We start from the raw sequence: 25391 nt of genomic DNA on the forward strand, positions 1-25391 counted from the left end.
ATCCAGTGATACCATGTCATCTATGATGAGAAAAAAAGAGCTACTACACAGACATCATTGGATTGTTTTTTCAAGAGGGTAGATAGAACTGAATCCAGCAAGGAAGCAGAACCTGTGCCATCAACGTCAGGCATGAATGAAACTGCAGCTCGCCCTCTGTCTCCTATTGCTGACGATCTTTCAGCTCTGCCATCTCCCACCTCCTCTCCCTCCTCCAGTTAGTAGCTCTTCTTGCCTATTCACTCGATGCCAGCCCCAGATGCCAGCTGTTGTACTGGACTACTGTACTTTTCAAGGTACTATACTATAAGATTAAAAATATTTTCTTTTTTGTGATTCTTTGACATATAGATCAATGGAACAGAATAGAGAGTCCAAACAGACATATAGATCAATGGAACAGAATAGAGAGTCCAAAAACAAACCCACACACCTATGGTCAATTAATCTATGACAAAGGAGGTAAGAACATATAATGGAGAAAGACATTCTCTTCAAGGAGACATATAGATCAATGGAACAGAATAGAGAGTCCAAAAACAAACCCACACACCTATGGTCAATTAATCTATGACAAAGGAGGTAAGAACATATAATGGAGAAAGACATTCTCTTCAAGGAGTAGTGCTGGGAAAACTGGACAGATGCATGTAAAAGAATGAGATTAGAATATTTCCTCACACCATATACAAAAATAAACTCAAAATGGATTAAAAACCTAAATGTTAAACCTGAAACCATAAGACTCATAGAAGAGAACATAGAGCACTCCTGACATAAATCATAGCAATATTTTTTTGGATCCATCTCCTAAGGCAAAAGAAATAAAAGCAAAAATAAACAAATGGACCTAATTAAACTTAAAAGCTTTTTGCACAGCAAAGGAAACCATCAGCAAAACAAAAACACAACCTTTGGAATGGGAGAAAAGATTGCAAATGATAGACTAACAAAGGATTAATATCCAAAGTATATAAACAGCTCATACAACTCAATATAAAACAAACCCAAACCCAAAACCAAAAATCAACCTAACCAAAAATGGGCAGAAGAGGGAGTTCCCTGGTAGTCCAGTGGTAAAGAATTTGCCTTCCAATGCAGGGGACGTGGGTTTGACACCTGGTCAGGGAACTAAGATCCCACATGCCATGGGGCAACTAAGCCTGCGCACCACACGTACTCTGCTTGTGTGCCCCAATGAGAGAGCCCACGTGCCGCAAACTACAGAGCCCGTGCGCTCTGGAGTCTGCGTGCCACAACTAGAGAGAAGCCTGCAAGCCACAACAAAGAGCCTGTGATGCAATGGAAGATCCCACACACCTCAACGAAGACTCCCGTGTGCCACAACTAAGACACGACACAGCCATAAATTAAAAAACAAACAAATAAATAAATAAATGGGAAGGGGTTTCCCTGGTGGCGCAGTGGTTGAGAGTCCGCCTGCCGATGCAGGGGACACGGGTTCATGCCCCGGTCTGGGAGGATCCCACATGCCACGAAGCAGCTGGGCCCGTGAGCCGTGGCCACTGAGCCTGCACGTCCAGAGCCTCTGCTCCGCAACGGGAGAGGCCACAGCAGTGAGAGGCCAGCGTACCGCAAAATAAATAAATAAATAAATGGTCAGAAGTCCTGACTAGACATTTCCAAAGACATACAGATGCCTAACACACATGAAAAGATGTCCAACGTCACTAATTACTAGAGAAATGCAAATCAAAACGAGATATCACCTCATCACCTGCCATCACCAAAAAGCCTACAAATAACAAATGTTGGAGAGAATGTGAAGAAAACGGAACCCTTGTACACTGTTGGTGGGAATGTAAATTGGTGCAGTCATTATGGAAAAAACTAAAAATAGAACTACCATATGATCCAGTATTCTATTCTTGGGTATATATCCTGAAAACAGAAACACTGATTCAAAAAAGATACATGCACCCCAAAGTTCATAGCACCGTTATCTACAATAGCCAAGATATGGAAGCAAACTAAACGTCCATCAACATATGAATGGATAAAGAAGTTGTGGTACATATATACAATGGAATATTACTCAGCCATAAAAAAGAATGAAATCCTGCCATTTGCAGCAATGCGGATGGACCTAGAGAATATGCTTAGTGAAAGCAGTCACACAGAGAAAGTCTAATAGTCCATGATACCACTTATTTTGGAATCTTTAAAAATAATACAAATGAATATTCATGCAAAAAAGAAACAGACTCACAGATACAATAAACAAACTAGTGGCTACCAAAGGGGAAAGGGAAGGGGGGAGGGGCAAATTAGGGGCATGGGATTAAGAGATACAAGCTACTCTGTATAAAATATATAAGAAACAGGGCTTCCCTGGTGGTGCAGTGGTTGAGAGTCCGCCTGCCGATGCAGGGAACACGGGTTCGTGCCCCGGTCCGGGAAGATCCCACATGCCGCGCAGCGGCTAGGCCTGTGAGTCATGGCCGCTGAGCCTGCGCGTCCGGAGCCTGTGCTCCGCAACGGGAGAGGCCACAACAGTGAGAGGCCCGCGTACCACCACCACCACCACCACAACAAAAATCCCTTGCTTGCAGACTCACACCAAAACCCTATCAGTGAGTGGCAAGTGACAATTAAGCTGCATCTAACGGGGTAGACCAGACATAAGCAACACACTTTGGGTGTCACTGTCTCCCGTCACCCCCACATGGGACCATCTAGTTGCAGGAAAACAAGCTCAGGGCTCCCACTGATTCTGCATTATGGTGAGTTGTATAATTATTTCATTATATATTACAATGTAATAATAATAAAGTGCACAATAAATGTAACGCGCTTGTTTCATCCCCAAACAATTCCCACCCCACTCCCCACTCTGCGGAAAAACTGTCTTCCACGAAACCGGTCCCTGGCGCCATAAAAGTTGGGGATGGCTGATTTAGAGAATTCAATATACATTTTACAACCAGCTTAGTGAGTTGATATGCTTAGCTGCTTTACCTTTTTTTCCAGGCTAAAGGAATTACTGCAGGCTTTATGATCCAGAACTCGGGGTCCTCGTGCCCTTTCATTTGTGTGGTAGAGTAAACCTGGTACTGCTTCTTGAGGAGTGCATTAGCCGGCATGATTGGTGGTGTTTTGCAGGGGAATGGCCTTCTGTGTAGGCATGTGTCCTTCTGAAACCACTCAGCTGTCACAGGACGGTGTCAATTCTACCTCATGGCTCAGCTGACTGTGCTTTTTCTCCAAGGAAGGGGCAAGTTTTCCAAATACCTGTCAAGCAACGCTAACTCCCAAGCACACTGTTGCTGACTACTAATGGAAAGCATCTTGAAACGATACTTGTGAGAACTGCCTGAAGGATGCAGTCTGAGTATGAACAGAACTAGTCTGATACTCTCCACAGATTCACTCAAATACAATCATTTTTCTGGCCTCATGCCATTAACTTCCACATGCCATATTATGAGAAAGTGTCCTACGAAATCCAAATATTGTAAAAGTTACTGAGAATGTTTTCAGGCCATAACAGGGCTGTTTTATAGAATGGTGTCCAAGATTTTAAGTAAATCAGGAATATACAAGTTCCAGATAATGTTTATATTTTATATATTCATTTTGATAAAAATATTTTATATATATATTAAAAACCCCCATGTTTTATAGTAATAAACACAACTGAAAGACATTTGCAAACACTAAGACTTCAGTTTTTCACTGAGGTCTATGGACTTAGATTCTTGGAGTCTGAAAAAGTATCTTCCCCTTTAGGGGACTCTACATGCTACCCGAGTTTGAGGAACACTTTATCATAGTCCCCTTTTTAGAAGAATCACTGGACATTTTTCCTTTGTTTCAATACCAAAAAGAGCTGTCCTCTGAGTAACGGACATATTTCGTCTCAAGTGATTAGTTAGGTTTCCTGCTTTGCTACAAATCTCAGCACCAAATTTGTGAATTATTTTCCCAAATTGTAGAGACCCTTTGACCATGAACTTTCTGTTCCTACTTCAACTTGGCTTAATATTATATTGCTTGCACTCATTTGCCTGAGGTATTCATTTGCCTGATAATGTTGACTTTCCCAAACACTTGTTTTTAACTTAATTTCAGTTTGATCTGTGTGTATGTGTGTATAAACACACACACATACATATATATACATTGCACTATATATCATGTAGTTAAACCTTTTTTGGGGGAACGAGATGGAATATAAATAAATCTTATAAAAATTTATACTGCCAAAATTACGCATCAACACTTTAAATCCTTGACTTTAGTCTACACATCATACCTTTAAAGTAATAGTATTAATTTTTGACAAATATTTTTAGAAATGCTTTTTTTTTTTTTTTTTTTTTTGCGGTATGCGGGCCTCTCACTGCTGTGGCCTCTCCCGTTGCGGAGCACAGGCTCCAGACGCGCAGGCTCAGCAGCCATGGCTCACGGGCCCAGCCGCTCCGCGGCATGTGGGATCCTCCCGGACCGGGGCATGAACCCGTGTTCCCTGCATCGGCAGGCGGACTCTCAACCACTGTGCCACCAGGGAAGCCCTAGAAATGAATTCTTGTTCAAAATATTCCAAATCAGTTTACAAACTAATTATACAAATTAGGTTCATTACTGCATGGTAAGTTACTGAAAAAGATTACATATCATTTATCTTGATTACCCACTTCATTCACTAAACTTGGTTGCAAGTAACTTTAAGCTTTTGGAAAAAAATTAAATGCTCTCAGAATAGACTTGTATCAAGAAAGACAATCAAAAGAATCTGGTATATAAGCTGTCAGGGAATTTCTGAAAGAGAAGTTTCAAGATATTTTGTGTAATGGAATACCTTCATTAGAATAAGTCTGTATCTCTGCTTTGAAGACACTAAACATTTATTTGGATAAGTACGTTCTTATATTTTTTCCCCAAAGTGGAATTATTTTATTGTCCTTTGACATTTTTTTTTTTAATAAAGAAGAGCTTCCTTAAATTTCTACTGATAGGTTTCATAGCAACCACCATAAGCATAAAACGTGATTCTGTTTGCGCCTATTTCTGATAATCTGAATTACTACGTAGTGAAGCACGCAGGCAACACTATCTGCTGGCTTATAAAAAGGACTGGTTTACGTTCAATCTGTTCCTTGCTGCTAATGGCCTGAACTACTCCTTGGCAGTTATTCTGTTAGCTTAAGAAGAAAAGTAATGAAAATGCAGTGGGGTCTGAAGCTATAAGAGTACTTACTGGGCTTCCCTGGTGGCACAGTGGTTAAGAATCCTCCTGCCAGTGCAGGGGACACGGGTTCGAGCTCTGGTCCAGGAAGATCCCACATGCCGCGGAGCAACTAAGCCCGTGTGCCACAACTACTGAGCCTGCACTCTAGAGCCTGTGAGCCACAACTACTGAGCCCGTGTGCCACAGCTACTGAGGCCTGCGCGCCTAGAGCCTGTGCTCCGCAACAAGAGAAGCCACCAAAATGAGAAGTCCGCACGCCGCAACAAAGAGCGGCCCCTGCTTGCCGCAACTAGAGAAAGCCCACGCACAGCAACAAAGACCCAACGCAGTCAAAAATAAATAAATAAATAAAATTTTAAAAAAAGAGTACTTACTCTACCTGAAGATTTTCTAGTTTCAATTTAACGATAACTATTAGAATTTTATCAAGAATTTTACTTCCATTAAAGCAACTCAAACAGTTTTTGTTGAGCTTACAGTTAATGTAAATAAGTCTACATAACCATAAAGTTTCTCCCAAAATAAAAAGCATTCTTGAGCTGTGATTTTAGCAGACTTAATTTTTCATGAGTCAAAATGACAAATATTTTAATAAAACCCTGGCTCTGAAATACCTGAACTGAACACCCCTCTGAACACGAAGTCCGGGTCCTCACCAACGCACGCCAACTGCCCCTACCGTTTCCATCAGGTGCTCCCGCTGCCTCTTCCACTATGTCAGTCCTTTCACTTCAGAAACCTTCACTGGTTTCCTCCAGTTCCTTACACATTTCACAGGGTCAATCACAAAGACTAATTCTCAACAGGAAGCTCCTAATACAGTCAGTCTAACCCTAACACACATAAATCGCTGGTTTGTTCTTTTCCCTACAAGTCACACCTTCTATGTTTCTTTCCATTTTTCCCAGTTTGATCTCCCTTCTCTAATTCCTACTGCACTGAAAACATTTCAGAATGAGCACTTCTATGTATAGTTTTACACTTTCTTTCCTATCTACCTGTCTTATCTCCCAAGGAAACTGTACACAACATGTAAGCACAGACCATGCCCTTCAGTGGCCACAGAAATGGAGTGCCAGGCCCACGGGGGCTCCATAAACACTCTGAAAATCCACCACAGTGCATGAGGTTGGAGGTCATGCTCCATCTGATAGCAAAGGAAACAAACTCGAGACAAAATAAGTCACCTTGTGTCATGACCAGCTTGTCAGAGTCGGGAATGTAACTCTGGTCTCTAGGTTCCATGCTTAGTGCTCTTGACCAATTTAAGGGGAAAAACATTTTTAACTTTAATAACTTTTAATAAAGTCCTAACACATTCTGAGTAATTCTATTGGTAAATATTTTCCAAATATAAAAATGGTTTACCCTCAAATCACTGTAGATGAACTCTACTTACTCTCAACAGAAGAGATTACATTTGGCTCTAGTTAGGAGAAATTTTACGTATGTGTCTAAAATTTTAATTCTGCCTCCTTAATAAAAAAGTATTCTAATTTCTAGAGCTGTCCAATAAGGAGGCTTTTAAAAAATCTCATTCAAAATGTTACTTGCAAATTAAATTAAAATATTGACTTAAAAAACTTGAGCCAATAAAAGCTCATGCCAGAAACAGTCAAAAAGGACACAGTTAATTGCTTCAAAGTACTACATATAATTCCAATATAGATTTCACCAAAATGCATGTGATATAACGTCATCAATTTACATTTGTCATTTTATTTTTTGCACATTTATTTAAAATATAAGGACGTGAGGAAATCTTACCTTCTTGATAGGCTCCATCTGCCATAACTAAATGAAGAATCTTGGAATAAAGATGCTGATGTTCATTTCCCAAAAGATTCTGAACCACTGTTGAACAAATCTCAATATTTTCATCTTCATCTTCATGAACAGCCTATACCAAATTTCCAAATATAAATTAATATTTGAATGTTAACCTCCTCTAATTGGAGACTTTGTTTATTATTTATAATGGGTCTAATGACCAATAAAAATCACTGACATTTCACTAGTAATTCAAACAGAGCATATTTCAAAATTAAATGCTTTAAGTGACATTTTACTCACTTTTACTTTCTCGTAAACCTCAAAGAACTTTTCGAAGCCTATTTCCTGCTCTAGGTGAAGCCTTAGTTCCTCTAAATGATTAAAGACACTGTCGTATTCACATTCACTAGTTATCTCACCATCACTGTTATCTAAAAACATAAATAAAAAAGAAGACATTTTATGATGTAAAAGACTGAATGAAATAATTCTTACCATAACTGATTAAAATCCTGTGACACGTGAATACTGTCATTGGTAGACTACTTGTACATTCAATATAAAGTTTCTGTCATTATAATACTTGTCATATATATAGGTAATCAATGTATGTATATATAAATTTGTCTTAATAGGAATGTTACTTTAGAAATCTTTTCTTTTATAGACATAAACAGTGAGTCAGGTTAGAATAAAAACTATTCCAAGAGATGTCACTGAATTTAGCTAAAAAAAAAAAAAAAAAGGAAAAAGCATACCCGTATGTTCTGCACTGAGGCAACCCACTCTATTTTTAAAAACTTGATATTAAACATAGGGCAAAACATGAACAAGCACATAGATGACCTAAGATGTATATCATAAAACTTGGAAGGCACTTAAAAAGTATTATAAATGCTTTATATGTTTTATGTCATGTACATGCCCAAGGTAATCTGAAAAATTCTAGTAAAGGAAAAATGAATGCAGAATCACTCTTTTTCACATTACCTCTTCTTCTCAAATAAATCGTTATTTAAACACACAAATTTTCTATGCATCTTAGGGTCAATGATATGAACAAGGAGCTGCTTCCAAACCAAAAAAAAAAAAAAAGAAGTGTCAAGGTTTTAAAAACTCTTTCAGTTTAACCCTGCTGGTTAAGCACTGTACGTGGAAGCCCTTTGTAAAACATAAAGGGCTAAGAAAACTAAGTTACTATCTTTATTACTAGGAAAATAAGTCACGAAGTGGAGGATAACAGGATAAAAATGCTTCAAGAAGCATTTCCATACTTTAGTGGAAAAGAAATGGGACAACTATGTATGCAGACTGTGTGAGAAGAGAGAGTGGACGCAAGTCAGCGACACAGAACAGGCTTCAGCCTCACTTAAGGCTGGAAGGGGCTCGTGTTGGAGGCCAGAAAGAGACACGCTGCTTGCAGTGTGGGCCACCACGCACCCGAGTGCCACTCCTCGTTGAGAGCGCTCTCGCTGCTAGGGCTGTCGTCCTCATCGCCCGCGTCCGTGCCGTTGGCGGCCTGCTCCGCGTCGCTGGTCTTCAGGCCCAACCCCTCCTCCTCGCTGTAGTCCTCCCCAGGCTGCTCCCGCAGCAGCTGCTCCATGGAGGCCTGAAGCTCTTGTAAGTCTGTGTCAGTCTCTTCAAACACACTGAGAATTAAAAATTAAATGGAACATTACCAAACCTTTACCTTTCTGAAATTTTACTTCAACTCCATATACATGCGCTCCTTTCTACTTAAAAGTATTCGTTGTGGGTAAAAAGAAATCTGAAAAAACACACAGTTTTTAACAAAGGAAATAAGGATTCACACAATTGATAAATAAAGCACATGACACATCTGGAATACGTATGCCCGAAGATGACTTGTATAAAATGGTCCTGATTTGTCAGAGAGAATCATGTAACTATCAACATTATTAATTCCTTAAGTTTTGAAAGAATGCTTCAATATTGAAGAGCCAGACTAAATATTTTTCTTTCATGTAGTTTTGAAGGTTCAGCAAAATCTCGGTGTGGATGTGCGACAGCTGGGCACTAGCCTCACTGCGGGGGTCTTGCCCTCCAGGCACTGCCCAGAGTATTAATTCTACTTTTGTGCAATTACAGATGCTGAAATGAACTGATTTATGCAAGTAATATCTTACACTTATATAATACCTTAGTTATTAAAGCTGTTTATCCTACTATTTAAATTTTATCCATACAAAACTCACTTTAGAAACACGGAAACTATGAATCAAGGTGCTCAAGTGACTTGTCAAGGCCACGTGGTCAATAAATGACAAAAACGAGACTGAGATTTAGGCCTTCTGACCACGCCTACAAGACCCAGGAAGCACACTCAGCACGCAGCTCCATTCCCCCAGGAGCTGCTTCTTTCTCCCTGGGGCACGCAAATGGAAGAACTTGTAGACTACGAGTTCATTCGAGTTTTAGATACGTAAAGTCCTCTGAAAGATTAGGGACCCACAGTGAGGATTTCAATAGTGGAAAAGCAGTATTAAGCAGAACACAGGGCTGATGAAGCCCTTTCTTAAAGTTTAGACTCTAATTGAATAAACAAATACTTACTGCAGAACTAAAACATAAATATTATTATGTGAGACCTCATACAAAATTTTCATTAACAGAAAAATAATTTTTAATGTAGAAATATCTTCATTTTGTACGTATGTGTACAAACTCCTACACTTTGACTTTGCAGCACTTAAAGAAAAGCAAACATCATCTAATTAGAATGAGAAGGACAGTGTCTAATCTTTTGGATCATCCTTCTAGGAGCATTTAGCTTAATATTTAATTACCAGACTTACATACCACGCACATCTGCTAGGTACCATTGCTATGTGACTAGGCATTAACCTGTTGGTAAAATCTTCCTGTAGAGGAATTAGTTTCCACCACAGATGGTATTAAAGCAAGTGGGCTGCTAACTATGCCAATGTAAGAAAAGTGTAAGAGGATTAACATTTTTTATGACATGAGCACTCAGAAAATTGACTCAGGTACTTTAAAACCTGCTCCTGAATTTTCTTTTTAGTAGGTTTTATTATATGACCATAAATAAAGTTTGGATCAAAAACATGCATATTTTCCAAAGAAAAATGTCAAGTGAAATTTCCCTATATGCATATGGAGTAACTTACTTGAAAAAAACCTTACTTTTCAAATTTTAAAAATAACATTAAAACCTTCTAACTTAAATTTTAAAATAAAATTCTGTCATCAACTAGTAATTAAAAGAATATAAGCCACAAATAAGCTATATTCACTCAGATAAAAACTGATGACTTATAAAAACTCTGAGGAAAAAACTGTTACCAAGGATTTTGTCAACCACAGAGGTGCTGAAATGTTGTCCTGTTATCCAACAGGCTTAATAAAAATACAACGTAAAGTGCTTAATGACCACAGCCAAGCAGAAGAAGCAAGGATAAAAAGGTAACTTTTCCTCCAAATTTTGAGGGCACCAGCAAAAATCTACAGAACTCTATGGGGGAAAAAAAAAGTCAACCTTTATTTATTTTTTTGGCCACACTGCGTGGCTTGTGGGATCTTAGTTCCCCGACCAGGGGTTGAACCCGGGCCCTCGGCAGTGAAAGCATGGAGTCCTAACCACTGGACAGCCAGAGAATTCAAAAGTCAACCTTTGAAAGATAAAGTTTGGCTAGAAATTTAAAAAGAAAGGGCAAGCCTTAAGAAAAACAAAAACAGAAAATAAAATGCACCAGATGCAGTGCTCAGCTCAAGAATTAAAGGGAGAAAAATCATGAGACTGATATCATGTTTTCAATTAGATCAAAACACACATTGTTTCTACTGAAAGGCAGAGGTAAAAAGGAGAAACTTAAATTCAAACAAATCAAAAAATAAATCATAAAAATTGTAGCATTTTGCAACCTATTTTCCCGGTGACTTGAATACACTTCTTGAACACTCTGGTTTTATTTCCCCCAAAACGCTGTAACATTTGTCAGATGGGCTGAGAAGGCTGACTGATATCAAGGAAGGTGAAGGGGCATTACTGTCTAAGGAGCTGCCAGTTCCCAGCTCTTTCAGGAGTGTTGTTAAATTTTCCTCTTTCAGGAGTGTTGTTAAATTTTGCTAACTGCCCACTGCCATGGTTTTGAAATCACAGGCGGCAGGAGACAGATGGGGAGCTTTCTGGCATCTTCCTGGGCAAGAGTAGAGTAGTGAGTCCTTCAGTTCCCCACTGCAATCCCTGTACCATGTGGCATCAAACTACCAAACAGTCATTATCCTGCTGAGGTTCACTCAATTACGCACCAGCCACATCAAGCGTTGTGACGGGCGCTCAGTGGCCAGTAAGACAGAGAACACAATGGTGGCCCTGTCCTTACATTCCTCAAGTGACATTAAGTTACAGTATTTAGAGGCAGACACACATATCAAAGTTTCCTTGACTGTACTTTAAAATACACTGTAAAAAGTTAAAGGAGTAGTGCAAGGTCAGCTACAGATCATGTTTGAAAACTGTGGGTGAGGCTCCATCTCTAGAACATGTGTAAATTCAGAAATCCTGTTAGTGTCGGTATCTACGAATGTCATCATGCTCACATGTCCTCAGAGTCGGAAGGTCCTTCCTTAACATGCTCATCTTCCATTTCATCCATTTCAAGATTGTCCTGACGTCCATCTCCAACAATGGGGACATCCATCAGTGTTCTGAACAGCTTTGAGAGGTCTGGAAGTGAACATGTCCTCAACATCTATAAAAAGGCAACCGATATCTTATTAGGAGTGAGACAGTGAGAAGATTAAAACGAGAGAAAAAATTAGAAAATTGGAGCTAATAATAATTTTGTTATTTATATATACACATCGATCATCCATTTAAAGCTAGAAGCTTCAGGGGCGACTTGCCTAAGCTGAGAACCTACTTCTCTTGAACTTCAGCTCAGGGTTTTTTCAGTGATGAAAGTAAGCTTGAGAGTTCTGCTTGGGTTTCAATGTGAAGTGGACTTTAAAAGGTAGGGAGGGTGTCTATCTGGGGTGTGCACATGGAGGGAGCTGGAGCTGGATGGAGCTGGGTCAAGCCCTGCCACCCCTCGGCCACAGCACCCCTCCTGAGTCTTCCTCTCACTTCTCAACGTCCAACGCGCTCCGGGTACTTTTGCCCAAGCTTGGCTAAGCAGCACCCCACACAACTGGTGGCCCTTAGTGTCCCTTTGCCCTAACAGATGCTGGGTGGCCAACAGCTTAAGGCAGGGCCTCCAGTTAGTGCAAAGAAGAGCCCACTGGGGGCTCCCTGAGCAGCGGACTGCAAGCAGGGACTGCGAGCAGCGAGCGCCTTTCCCACCAGAAAGGACGGCTGGGAAGATAGGCACCTCCAAGTTCACACTGACAGCACCTGGAGCAGCAGGGTGAGGAAGAGCCCAGCACACCGAGATGAGACAGCACAACACGGAGGAGGTGCCTGAAACGTGAACCGCGTTGGATAAGACCAGGAAAACAGGAACAGCCTCTGTCCAGCACCCTTTCCACAGTCGGAACGTGACGGACAGACAGGGCTACGGCACACACATCTGCAGAAGTCAGTCTCAGGGCTGGTCAACCCTAAAGGGGTCGGTAAGATCTGAAACGTGACTCCTAAGGCCCCGATAGGAGCCCAGCACCAGATGGGAGACTGTGCAGAACACACAATGTTTGGCACATTAATGAAAATGTATATACTTGGCCAATTTTATTGGTACAATCTGGTAGTGAGAATAAAAAGGAATAGACTTCTATTATTTGAACGTAATTTACATATCACAGCACTCAAGAGAAAAAAAATGGTGATGCGCTACAAGATGGCGCAGATACACTGCCTGGTTAAAGCACTTAACAATGGTACTGTCAGCAGAATTTACGCTTGACTTGTTTGTTACTTTAATGGTTTGAGCCACATATATTATAAACCCGGGGTATGCAAAATATGCAGCCACTAACAGTTTACCCAGATACATGCTAATCGATAAAAATAAATAGCATATACGCATTATATACCTAAATACAAGGGGACTGCACAAAAGGATGCAATATTTTTTAGGCTGAGATAAATTTTAGCCCTGGTAAAATCATCTCAATTTCTAGTTTATTCCTGTCATTAATTAAAATAAACTTCATCACCAAACATAAAATAATAGGGTTAGAAAGAAATTTCAAGTGGTCTGTACCTCTGGGAATGGGTTTACACACCCATCAATCCAACAGTTCCCGAAGGTCCTATATCTAAAATCCTAATGTTCATAGTCTTCCCTGACAGACTGCTAAAGTTTTAGACAGGATATTCATCTTCATAAGAAGAATTTTATGTAAGAACACTTCCAGTTCTGTAATTCTGAGTCTACTAGATTTCTTTCATATTGTTTAAATAATATTCTATAGTTCTGACATTAATAGAAAGAAATCCTCCTGAAAATAGTTATTAATCCAGAACATGTTGCCTGAGATCTTACTTCCTTTATAGTCAGACTCATTTTTTCCAAAATTTTTTGTAGTATGATCATTTATGCAGCTAGCATTTGGTACCATTATAAATCAAACAGGAAACCAGTGTTTTAGAAAACCTTAAAACATTTAAAAAAATGCAGTTCCTTTAGATCTCTCACTGTTGGTTCTATTTTTTCTCAAAAATGAAGACAACCACATAAAGAATGAATGAATTTAGTAGTAGCTGCACTAATAGAACTTCACATGAAATTCTACTTAATTCCATCAACTCAGTTTTTCATCTGTAGTATTTTTAATATAAAATTATGTGTTAGTAATCCTCTGGCTGTACTATAAAATAGTTTATGATGAGCACATTTGTTTAGCTTCTGCTTACTGCAATTCAACGGTAACACTACACCCTCAAAATAGCTTGTACAAATACTTGCTCACTTCAACCCATAAACAAGGTTAAAAATGGACTTAAAACATTAAAAAATTATGAACACTTACCAAAGGCAAAAATTACGGACATTTTCTAAGAATTGATATTTTAGCAAATCAAAAGAAGACATTTAAGGCACTTGTGTTATTTGTGAATTGTACATTAATATTTACTTTCCCCCACTCTGCATTTGCTATAACAATAAATTCTCCCGTTTTCATAGAGATCAGTCTTCCACTCTACACCCCACATGAGATCACTAGAAGGTCTCAGCTTTACACTATTTCATCCTGACCTATTGCAAATTTACCTTCAATAATCTTCATTTATGTGTTATACTCTCAATTCTGTTAAGTCACTCTGTTACAACTGCCTTATGAAAGCTGCCACTGTATTTATGGTGTTTCTTGTCAGAAACAGTGCAGCCCAGAAGACAATGTAAGTCTAGATCTAGTAGAAATACCCTTTCAAAGTGAAAGTGAAATTAAAATGTTTTTAAATAAACAAAAGCTAAAAAAAATCATCACCAACAGGGACACAAGAAGTGTTAGAGAAGTTCTTAAAGTGGTAGAAAAATAATACCAGATAAAAATCCGAATTCTACACAAAGGGATGAAGAATGTTAGAAATGGTTAATATGTAAATATAAAAGACTTGCTTTCTCAATTTTTACTTTCTGTGAAAGATAATTGAATGTTGAAAGCAAAAGTAATAGAAATGTATTGTGGAATTTATAATACATGCAGAAATAAAACACATGGCAACAATTCCACAAAGGATAGGCAAGAGTAGGGGAATGGAAATGTACTGTTTTAAGGCTCTGATGTTATTCGTGACACGGTACAATATTTGAAGGCAGACCAGGATAAACTAAAGATTTATACTGAAAACTGAGAATGACCATTAAATATTTTTTAAAGTCTACTTTATAAGCAAATAGTAGAGATTAAATAAAATACTAAAAATACTCAATCCAAAAGGGAGAATAAAAGTAAAAAAGGAATGAAAGAAGTAATGAGACAAATAGAAAACAAATAGCAAAATGATAAGTTTAAACTCAATCATCATGATAATATATTGAAAATTACACTAAATATAAATGGTCTAACCACTTTAATTAAAAGACTGTCAGAGTGTTAAAAAGCAAGACTCAACTTTATGACAACTACAAGAAGTCTATATGAAATAAGTATGATTTCTTAATAAAGAAATGGGGCTTCCCTGGTGGCGCAGTGGTTGAGAGTCTGCCTGCCGATGCAGGGGACATGGGTTTGTGCCCCGGTCTGGGAGGATCCCACATGCCACGGAGCGGCTGGGCCTGTGAGCCATGGCCGCTGAGCCTGCACATCCGGAGCCTGTGCTCCGCAGCAGGAGAGGCCACAACAGTGAGAGGCCCGCGTACCGCAAAAAAAAAAAAAAAAAAAAAAAGGTAAAGGATGTAGGGACTTCCCTGGTGGTGCAGTGGTTAAGAATCTGCCTGCCAATGCAGGAAACACAGGTTTGAACCCTGGTCTGGGAAGATCCCACATGCCGCGGAGCAACTAAGCCCGTGCGCTACAACTACTGAGCCTATGCTCTAGAGCCTGTGAGCCACAACTACTGAGCCCACATGCCACAACTACTGAAGCTCACACGCCTAGAGCCCATGCTCTGCAACAAGAAAAGCCACTGCAATGAGAAGCCCGCACAACACAATGGAGAGTAGCCCCCACTCACCGCAACTAGAGAAAGCCCATGTGCAGCAACGAAGACCCAATGCAGCCAAAAGTAAATAAATTAATTTAAAAAAAAAGTAAAGGATGTAAAAATATATACCATATAAACGCTAAGCATAAGAAAGCTAGAATGGCTATGTTAAAACCAGGCAAAGTAGATTTCAGAACAAGGTGATAGGATCAGGGATAAAGTGAGTCATTTCATAATGATAAAGGGGTCAATTTATAAAGAAGACATAAATATTATTAATTTATGTTCAATTGACTGGAAATGTCAACAGTGCTTTCCCAGTAATTGATAAACAAGTAGAAACAAAAGAAAAAGGATACAGAAGACTTGAACAACACTATTCCAGAGTGACACTTCATAACAATAAATGTATCAATTCACCCAGAAGACAGAACAATACTAAATTCTTATTCAGTCAATAACAGAGCTTCAAAATACATGGAGCAAAAGTTGACAGAACTGAAAGGAGAAATAGATAGTTATGCAAGTATAGTTAAAATTTTCCATCTTCTTTTCTCAGCAACTAATAGTTAATATAGACCAAAAAAAATCAGTCAAGATAAAGAAAACATGAACAACACCACTGGACTTAATCTTGACATTTACAGAACAATTCACCCAACGACAGAAGAATCTATACTCTTTTAAGGAGATCTTTTAGTAGGAGTGGCTGCAGCAAAGGAAACCGGAAAGGGACAATGAATGCAGAGGAAAACCAGGAAAGTATGATACGCAGGATGCCTACAGATAAAATGATTATAAAAGAAGGTGTATATCAACTCTGTTGAAACAAAAGTCAAGAAAGGTGAGAGAAAAAGGTACAGGGAACTTGATAATGTACTGGTAACTGGTGATTTTGGCAAGAGAAGCTTCAGTGGAGAAGTGGGCTGACAACCACAGTGGAATGTACTGGGAAGTGAGTGGTGGGGACACTGCAAAAATACAACAAACAGAAGTGCAGTGGGAGCAGGGGAGGATGTGTGCTTACGGGAAGTTTGCCATTTATGGTGGGACCTGTTAGAGCAGGTGTCCTGTGGGAATAACCCATCACAGAGAAAGACGTTCATGACGCAGGCTGGAGGGCAAAAGTAAAGGAGTGCCTTCTTTAAGAAGGTGAGGGAGGTTAGGATCCAAAGCTCAAGAAGGATTTCCTTTAATAAAAAAAGAGACAAAAGTAGTATGACTTAGCATTTAAAAAAACAAAAATCTTTTAACAAAAATCTCTGTAGGAGGTTAAATTATCCCATTTTAGTAAACGGATTATATAAACGCTTATAAATAGTTTTCACCTTTTCTTCATGATTCAAAGCCACCATTATGAACACTGATTATTTACTATTTTGGCACAGTGATGAACTCTCATGATCTCAGAAATTTACGGGACAGGCAGGCATGACTTTCTGTCCTTGCCTTAAATGGCTATAGACTGCTTTGATTTTCCAGAGATTTTTCTTGTCCCCTCCCTCTACATGAAATCTGCTTTGCTGTGAGTAAGTCCAGAGTAAGTACTTCTACAGAACTACTAAGGCTGAACTAAGGTCATGAAAGGAAATCAAGTAATCAAATGTATTATTCAGTTAAAAGTCCATTAACTTTTATAGACAGCAGTAAGTTATTAAAAAGCTTTGGGATAAAGAAAGCTATACACCTTCACGACAAAAGTAAGTACATGAATCATACGGTGATCCTTTTCTGCCCACCAAGGATTCACTAAGTTTACACCTTTGAAAATCTGAATGCTATCAGATAAGTGAGAGAATTTAGCCGTCTCTACATTTAAGAAAATCATAAGAAAATACTCCACAAAGTAAAAACATATCCATCTGGAAAATTAAACTGAAAATCATTTTTCATTTAAAAAATATTTTAAAAACAGTTAAGGACAAGAGAATTCAGGTAATTCATTCATATGCAGAGTTAAATATATGAAAAATGTTCAACCCACTGGTAAAAACAGAAATATAAACTTTAAAGAGTTGATACCATTACTCATTCATTAAACACACAATTTTTAAGTAAATGATAATAGTTGGTATTATTTAGAGTATGAACTCTCACATACTATTTATAGCACTATACCATGTTTCTTGAAGGAAAATCAGACATTATACAATATACTCTTTTGAATTACACTTACAGAAATTTATTTTATGGAAATAATTGTGAATATGAACAAAGATACAGATGAATGTGGTTATAACAACAAAAAAAACTGAAATCTAAAGGCCCAACAATAAAAACAGATTAAAGAAAGCATGATATAGCAGAACAATGGAATTTGTTGCCATTCAGAAGGATATGAGAGAATATTTGACAATATGACAAAATGCTGTTTTTGTAAAAATAACATTTGTAATAATTTTATAGTATGTACTAAATAGAAAAGCAGGTTACAAAAAGTATGCAGAATATCCTATTTTGTTAAAAAGTTACATATATATAAAAATTACATATATGAAAAGTAATATAACAAAATGATACGTGATTACTTACATTTCTAAATTTTCTATATGTTCTAATCTCTTAATAAGAAAAAAATTGGTTACCTATTTTTAAAACAGAGAGTGAGAACAGATAAGAGGTCTGGAAAACTTTTACCAGAAAGTGCAGATGCACACCTACTAATCCTTCTAGGCATAAATTAGGCAACACAGCACTTCTATCCCTTTAAGACATAATGCTCAAGCTTAGTCTAATACTAAAAATGGAATTTGGGTTGGGAATGGGAAAGGGGGACAGAATAAGAGGGTGTAAGAGGGATGTTCTGCTCAAATAAAAGTAGACCCTATGAAGAGACCCTGCACATGGAGCCAACGAGGCAGCCTTTGTCCTAGCTGTACTCTCAGTGGCAATTTCTTTTCAGAATTGGAGAGAAGATGGAGGGGTTTTCTTGTTTCTGTTTATTTTGATGAGTGTGTTTTTGTGTGTATGTGTTTGTGTTTTTAAGGGATTAAAACTCAATATTATAGCTTATCAAAGAAAAATAGTAAATGTGCCATGTTTTCAAATGGATAACGTTTTCCATCTGAGGAGCATACTTGCCTTTGGGTTGTTTGCATCAAATAGACCAGTTGAAAGTCCAATCAGCAAGGAATTCTGTTTTTTATTTCTTCGTGGTGAACCAGAGTGAGATCGAAGTGGAGAGGATTCTTCTGGTGAACAGAGGACTGACTGGACTTGAGAGGCTGCTTTCAAGTGTTTATGGAAAAATGGTTCTGGTTGCATAGATTCATCTACATCACACTCAGAGTGTGGAGAACCATCCACTCCAGGTTCTGTGGAATAAAGGAAAGATTACATGACAAGTCTATACAGTACTCAATGTGCTAAGTGATACTGGAAAAGTATACTATTTAACATGAATCATAGCAAAAAACTCCATGAAAAACAAAATCAAATATATATGTGACTTTATTACCTTATAAATAATCTTTAACCGGGTATGTTTTATTTTCAGAAAGGAGATTTAATTTGTTAAATTCTTCCATTATAACAGAAGTTCAAAAATGTGACACAAATGCAAGGACATGTGAAAAAGTACTGTTTAAACACTCAACAGCTCCAGGTTATCTTTGTTCCTATAGGTTAGATATTAAAAAATTGTACTTCTTATATTTTAATTAATACTATTAGAAATAAGACGACCACTTATTTAATGTCCTGAGATACTGGCTTAGCTTTGGCAAGCAACTCTTTTTGTTTTGAACATTCAGTAAGACAACTGACCAAAAAGTTACACTGCCCACATTGCCAAACAATACAGGCTTATAAATGCAGAGTCCAGCAGCCAATAAAAAGAATGAAATTCCGCCATTTGCAGCAACATGGACCTGGAGAAAATAATGCTTAGTGAAATAAGTCAGGCAGAGAAAGACAAATACTGTACGATATAACTTATATGTGGAATATAAAAAATAATACAAATGAAGCTATGTACAAAACAGAAACAAATTCACAGACATAGAAAACAACCTTGTGTTTACCGAAAGGGAGAGGGAGTGGGAAGGACAAATTAGGAGTATGGGGTTAACAGATACACACTACTGTGCATAAAATAGATAACCAACAAATATAGTACAGGGTACAATACCCAATATCTTGTAATAACCTATAATGGAATCTAATCTGCAAATTAAGAAAATGAATCACTATGCTGTGCGCCTGAAACTAACACAATATTGTAAATCGACTATACTTCAAAAAAAATAATAAAAAAATAAATGTGGAGTCCAGTGCTCTATGCCTATTATATTTTTTAGATAATTCAGGTTAGTGGTTAGCAATGCTCTCTATTAATATATAGTCCAAATAGAACAGGTTAGTGCTAACGACCTTCCGGAAAGTAATCAGGCCAATACAGTGATGCTCACCTACATGAACTTCACCAAGGGGATCCATGCTCCTCGGGGCTCCATCTTCAGAAACTTCATTTTGCTGAATGGTGATCCTATCTTCCAACCTGCCACAAATAGAAACACCAGTTACGAAAACATGGTTTACTAGAAATAAAACACTCTCAAATACAAAAGAGTGGGAGAAACAAAAAGAGTGGAACACAAGTTCACTAGAGCCCTGTGATCCCTCTTCTGAATACTCTTCTCACTTACACACACACTGTCTCTCATAAGCACAATCCTACGTTTCAGCTGTTCAAATCTTCACCAGTCACACTTATTCACAACAACCAGGCTCAACATTCTCATCCCAGTGGTTCCCAAAGTGCAGCCCCTAGACGTCAGCAACACATGGAGACCTGTGTGAAATGCAAATTCTCAGGCCCTGCCCTAGTCCTGTGAGTCAGGAACTTTGGGGGATAAGGCTGAGACAGTTGTTTTAAAATGTTGCAATGTTTGAGAACCACTTCTGTAAGCAATCAAAATGCCCCTTAATAACAGAGAATAGAAAACAATGATGATATACACTATGAAATATTATACAGCTATTTAAAAAATGAAGTAGAGATCTGTATAACCAGATATGGAATGATAGTCAAGATATATTATTAAGTAAGCAATTTTCAGACCAATTTATATTAAATGGTGTTAGGATCTGAAAAAATGCTGGGTAGCACAGTAAAAGGAATAGAATAATATGCACAAAAACGTTTTAACCCTTAAAGGGAATGAACTGATTTATGTAAAGAAGGACTCACAATTTTTATCTCAATACATGCTGGGAACTAAATGGATGTATTCATTTTTTAACAAAAATGTAAAAACTAGAAAAATATATTGCAAAAGTTGCCAGTAATTTATTTCTGGGGTTTTCGTTTATAAGGCAGTTTTAATTTTGCTAGTACTTTTTAGTCCATTTCAAATTTAAATGATTTTTCAGTTTTAAATTTTGAGCAATTTTCTATTTTTATTTCTAAAAGTTTTTCTTTATTTTTAATCATACAAGTAATACATTTCTTCATTTGAAATGTAATGTTCCTTGGTTTCTCAAAAAGTGAAACATAAAATTACCATATGCTGTGGCAATTCCACTCTTAAATATATATACTCAAAAGAACTGAATACAGGTGTGCAAACGTAGAATTGTACACCATGTTCATAGCAGTACTATTCAAAAGAACCAAAAGGCAGAAGTAACTCTGGAAATGACCCACCATCATCTGCTGAATGTCGTCAACTGCTCAATGGATAAACATATAGGGTATATTCATATAACGGAATATTATCCAGCTATAAAAAGGAATGAAGAACTGATACATCCTAAAACACAGATAAGCTTTGCAAACAGTATGATAAGTAAAAGAAGCCAGATGCAAAAAGCCACACACTGTACGGTTCCACAGGAAATGTCAAATCCAGAATAGGCAAATCCACAGAGACAGAAGCAGATCAGTGGTGCCAGGGGCTGGGGGAGGGGAACATGGGGAGTGGCTGCTTATGGGCACAGGCGTTCCTTTGGGGTTGAGAGAATGTTCTGGAACCATATAGTGGCAAATTGTATACTTTAAAATGATTAAAATGATAAATTTTACCTTAATTAAAAAAAAGTGATTCTTTTAGGAGTCCCCTAACCACTCAATTCCCAGTTGCCTTTACTGTTATCAGTTTTGTGTACATCTTACCATACTTTTCCCTTAAATTTACATACATGTATATTCACTTAAGGATATATAATAATTTTAATAGGATTATCATAGCATTACTCTAATATATGGAAATGTTTTTTATTCAATATAATTTTATTCTGTTAATCATTCAATATTTTGACATATTTCCACATTAATACATAGAGCTCCATTTTATTTCAGTGCTGCATACCCACTATGCAGTATATTGAGAACAGTATTTTAGGTACTTCCATATTAATGATTATTTAGACTATTTCAAATGATTTCCTATGACTCTCTTGCAATAAACATGCTTGTACAGCTTTGCATCCATGTCCAAGTCCAGCCCACCTCTTGTTTTCACAGATAAAGTTGCACTGGAGCAGCCATGCTCACCTGTTTATGTGTTACCTATGGCTGCTTTTGCAGAACAAAGGCAGAATTGAACAACTGCATCACAGACCATATGGTCTACACGGCCAAAAAAGTTTACAATCTGGCCCTTTACAGAAAACATTTGACAATCCTTGTTACAAGCACAGCAAAGGAAGGAACTTCCAATTACTTTTTAAGAAGGAAGATAAAAAGAACACCAAAATACAACAGTGATTTCCCATGACGAAAGGGAACTACAGATGACTGTCCAGAGTACTAATGCAAAAATCCTAAAATGAAGCATTAGCAAACAGAAGTACATTAAAATAGTAGCACATCATGGCCAAGTAGAGTTTACTAAGGTATGCAGGATAGTTCAATATTAGGTAACCTATTAATATAATTCATTATACCAATAGATAAAGGAAAACAATTATATGAATGATTCTATATGAATGGTTCCAATGGTTCCATAATTATCAAAATCCATAGATACCGAAAGGTCATTTGACAAAATACACTCCTGACTTTTTTAGCCAGTAAAATACGAGTAAATACTGCTCTGAGCTAGAAATTATAGTCATGCCTAACGTGGGTTAACATTAGAATCATTTCACTGAAATTAAGAACAAGACAAAGATAGCCCTATTTCCAATATTTAACACTGTATAAAAGGTATACTAAGCAATGCAACTGGAGAGAAAGAAACGAGTGTTAAAAAATACTGGAAAGGGCTTCCCTGGTGGCGCAGTAGTTCAAAGTCTGCCTGCCGATGCAGGGGACACGGGTTCGTGCCCCGGTCTGGGAAGATCCCACATGCTGCGGAACGGCTGGGCCCGTGAGCCATGGCCGCTGAACCTGCGCGTCCGGAGCCTGTGCTCCGCAACGGGAGAGGCCATGACAGTGAGAGGCCTGCGTACCGCAAAACAAACAAACAAACAAAAAAACTGGAAAGACATAAAGCCATCATTATTTTCATATGATATGACTGTATATCTGAAAAATACAAAAGATTCAACTGAAAATCATGAACGATAGTAGATACCAGTAAGATGGTGGGGTACAAAATCAATATAAAGAAATCCACAGCTTTCATATATACAACCTTCTAGTTACAAGATCTCACAGAGGAATAGGCACCATTTACAACACCAAACAAAAGATAATAAAGCTAGGAATAAGCTTACCCATAAAAGCACAAAGCCTAGATAAAGAAAACTCCCAAGTTGATCATAAAACAAGGCCTATTCTGTTCTTCTTGGACAGGAAGAACACACACAGCATGTTCATGTCCCTGCATTAATTAATGATAGCATCCCGATAAAATATAAACTGATTTTTTTTTATGTGAGGGAAGGTGGGCTAAATTTAATAAATTCTAAATTCAGATGAAAAGTTATACAGGCAAGAAGAGCGATGAAAGTGAATAAGCCTTACATGATCTTAAAATATCTTTTACATTTTAATTAAAACAGTGTGTACCAGCACACTGAACAAAGATCAATGGAACAGGAAAATAAAGTATATGCATGAACCCAAATAATTAAGAAAATTCAGTACATATTAAAAGTGGCATTTTAAATCTGTGCAGGAAAGGTGGGCTCTTTAATAAATGGAGTTACGACAACTGTGTAGCCATCTGGAAGAAAAACCGAGTCCATGGACACCAGGATAAATTCCAAATAGATCAAAGAGGTAAATGTAAGAAGTGCCTACATGAAATTACCAGAAGAAAAGACTGAAATACTCTTTCAAAACCTTAGAGAAAACCAAGTTTCTCTGAATAATTATCAAAATCCAGGTAAACATGACAACGTAAAAACAAGCAACCAAAAAACTTCTGCATGGCAAAAAAATAAAACGTAAGTGACCAACAGTGAAAAAATAGTTACAATTCACAAAATAACCAAGGCAAATATTTAAGGAGTTCTTAAATTTATCAAAGACCAACCAAATTTTAAAAATGGGTCAAAGATGTAAACAGGGAATTCACAGAAAAGGAAATACAAATGCGACTTAAACATCTGAAAAGATGTGCTCAACTCTACTAATAAAAAGAGATAAACTAAGACCCCAAACTGAGATACTACTTTTTACCTATCAGATTGGCAAAAATCAAAAACTTTGGTAATAAAAGCTTGGAAAGGCTGTGGGGAAAACAGGAGGTTTCATACATTCTTTCTGAGTGCATAAACTAGTACAATCCCTGGGGAGAATAATAATTGCATTTATAAAATCATACTTCTTTGTCTCTATCCTCCAGATACACAGTAGTCCCCCCTTACCCACAGGGGGATATAGTTCAGGACCCCCAGTGGATGCCTGAAACATGGACAGAACCAAACTATGTTTTCCGTTCATGCCTTTTACCCACAAATTTAATTCCTTTTCATCTTAACTAAGCACCTATCACACCCTGTAGGTGTAACTTTTTTTTTTTTTTTTTTTCCCGGTACGCGGGCCTCTCACTGTTGTGGCCTCTCCCGTTGCAGAGCACAGGCTCCGGACGCGCAGGCTCAGCGGCCATGGCTCACGGGCCCAGCCGCTCCGCGGCACGTGGGATCCTCCCGGACCCGGGCACAAACCCGTATCTCCTGCATCGGCAGGCGGACTCCCAACCACTGCGCCACCAGGGAAGTCCTGTAGGTGTAACTTTTGCAGTTTGAGGTTCGACAGCAAAACTAGCACAGATTTCCTTTTCCATCTTCACAACTTCATAGAAGTTTCATTCTTAACATAGACCTTAGCAACCTCAGGTATACGATTTTTTTCTTTCTGTTAGGTTGAGAACTTTCACCTTTCACTTAAAGGAAGCATCTTGTGGCTTCTCTTTGGCACATCCGAACTGCTAGCATCACTACTCTTGTGCTTTCGGGCTGTTATTAAGCAAAATAACGGTCACATGAACACGAGCACTGGGACACCCAGACAGCAGATCTAATAACCTAGACGGCTACTAAGTGACTGACACGCAGGTAGCACACACATGTGGACAGGCTGATGGACAGGCTGAATGAAGGGATGGTTCACACACAATTTAAAACTTATGAATGTGTATTTCTGGAGTTTTCCATTTCATATTTTCAGACTGTGGTTGATGGCAGGTAACTGAAACCATGAAGAGCGAAACCCTGTTGAATAAGGGGGGATGACTGTACTTATATACATGTAAAATACCCTTATTATTTAGGTTATCCACTAGAGCATCATTTGTAGTATCAACTACTGTAGGAGACTAATCAGAGTTATAGTATATTCATACAATGGACTACTACATAGCCATGAAATAACAAAAAAAGAGGAAGCTCTCTGTGTGTTAGTATGAAAAAATTCCCAGGTTACTGACTAAAATAAAAAATGTG

At 38.0% G+C, this 25391-nt stretch overlaps 1 protein-coding gene across 10 annotated transcripts in view; it reads right to left on the bottom strand.

The window, feature by feature from the left end:
- Positions 1–25391, bottom strand: part of NEK1 (NIMA related kinase 1) — a 229989-nt gene that overhangs the window by 9682 nt on the left and 194916 nt on the right. For 8 of the 10 annotated variants that reach the window (XM_033857519.2, XM_073805719.1, XM_073805718.1 and 5 more), the window contains 6 exons: positions 19964–20052; positions 18636–18868; positions 11567–11718; positions 8426–8634; positions 7286–7416; positions 6980–7112 (listed from right to left, as the gene is read on the bottom strand). In XM_033857519.2, the coding sequence (XP_033713410.1) occupies positions 6980–7112; positions 7286–7416; positions 8426–8634; positions 11567–11718; positions 18636–18868; positions 19964–20052 (947 nt within the window). Of the gene's footprint in view, positions 1–6979; positions 7113–7285; positions 7417–8425; positions 8635–11566; positions 11719–18635; positions 18869–19963; positions 20053–25391 lie in introns of those variants that run through there. The other 2 variants (XM_073805720.1, XM_073805721.1) reach the window with 2 other exon arrangements.

This window comes from Tursiops truncatus, chromosome 6 (genome assembly GCF_011762595.2).
Source record: "Tursiops truncatus isolate mTurTru1 chromosome 6, mTurTru1.mat.Y, whole genome shotgun sequence".
In the NCBI taxonomy this organism is placed as follows: Eukaryota; Metazoa; Chordata; class Mammalia; order Artiodactyla; family Delphinidae; genus Tursiops; species Tursiops truncatus.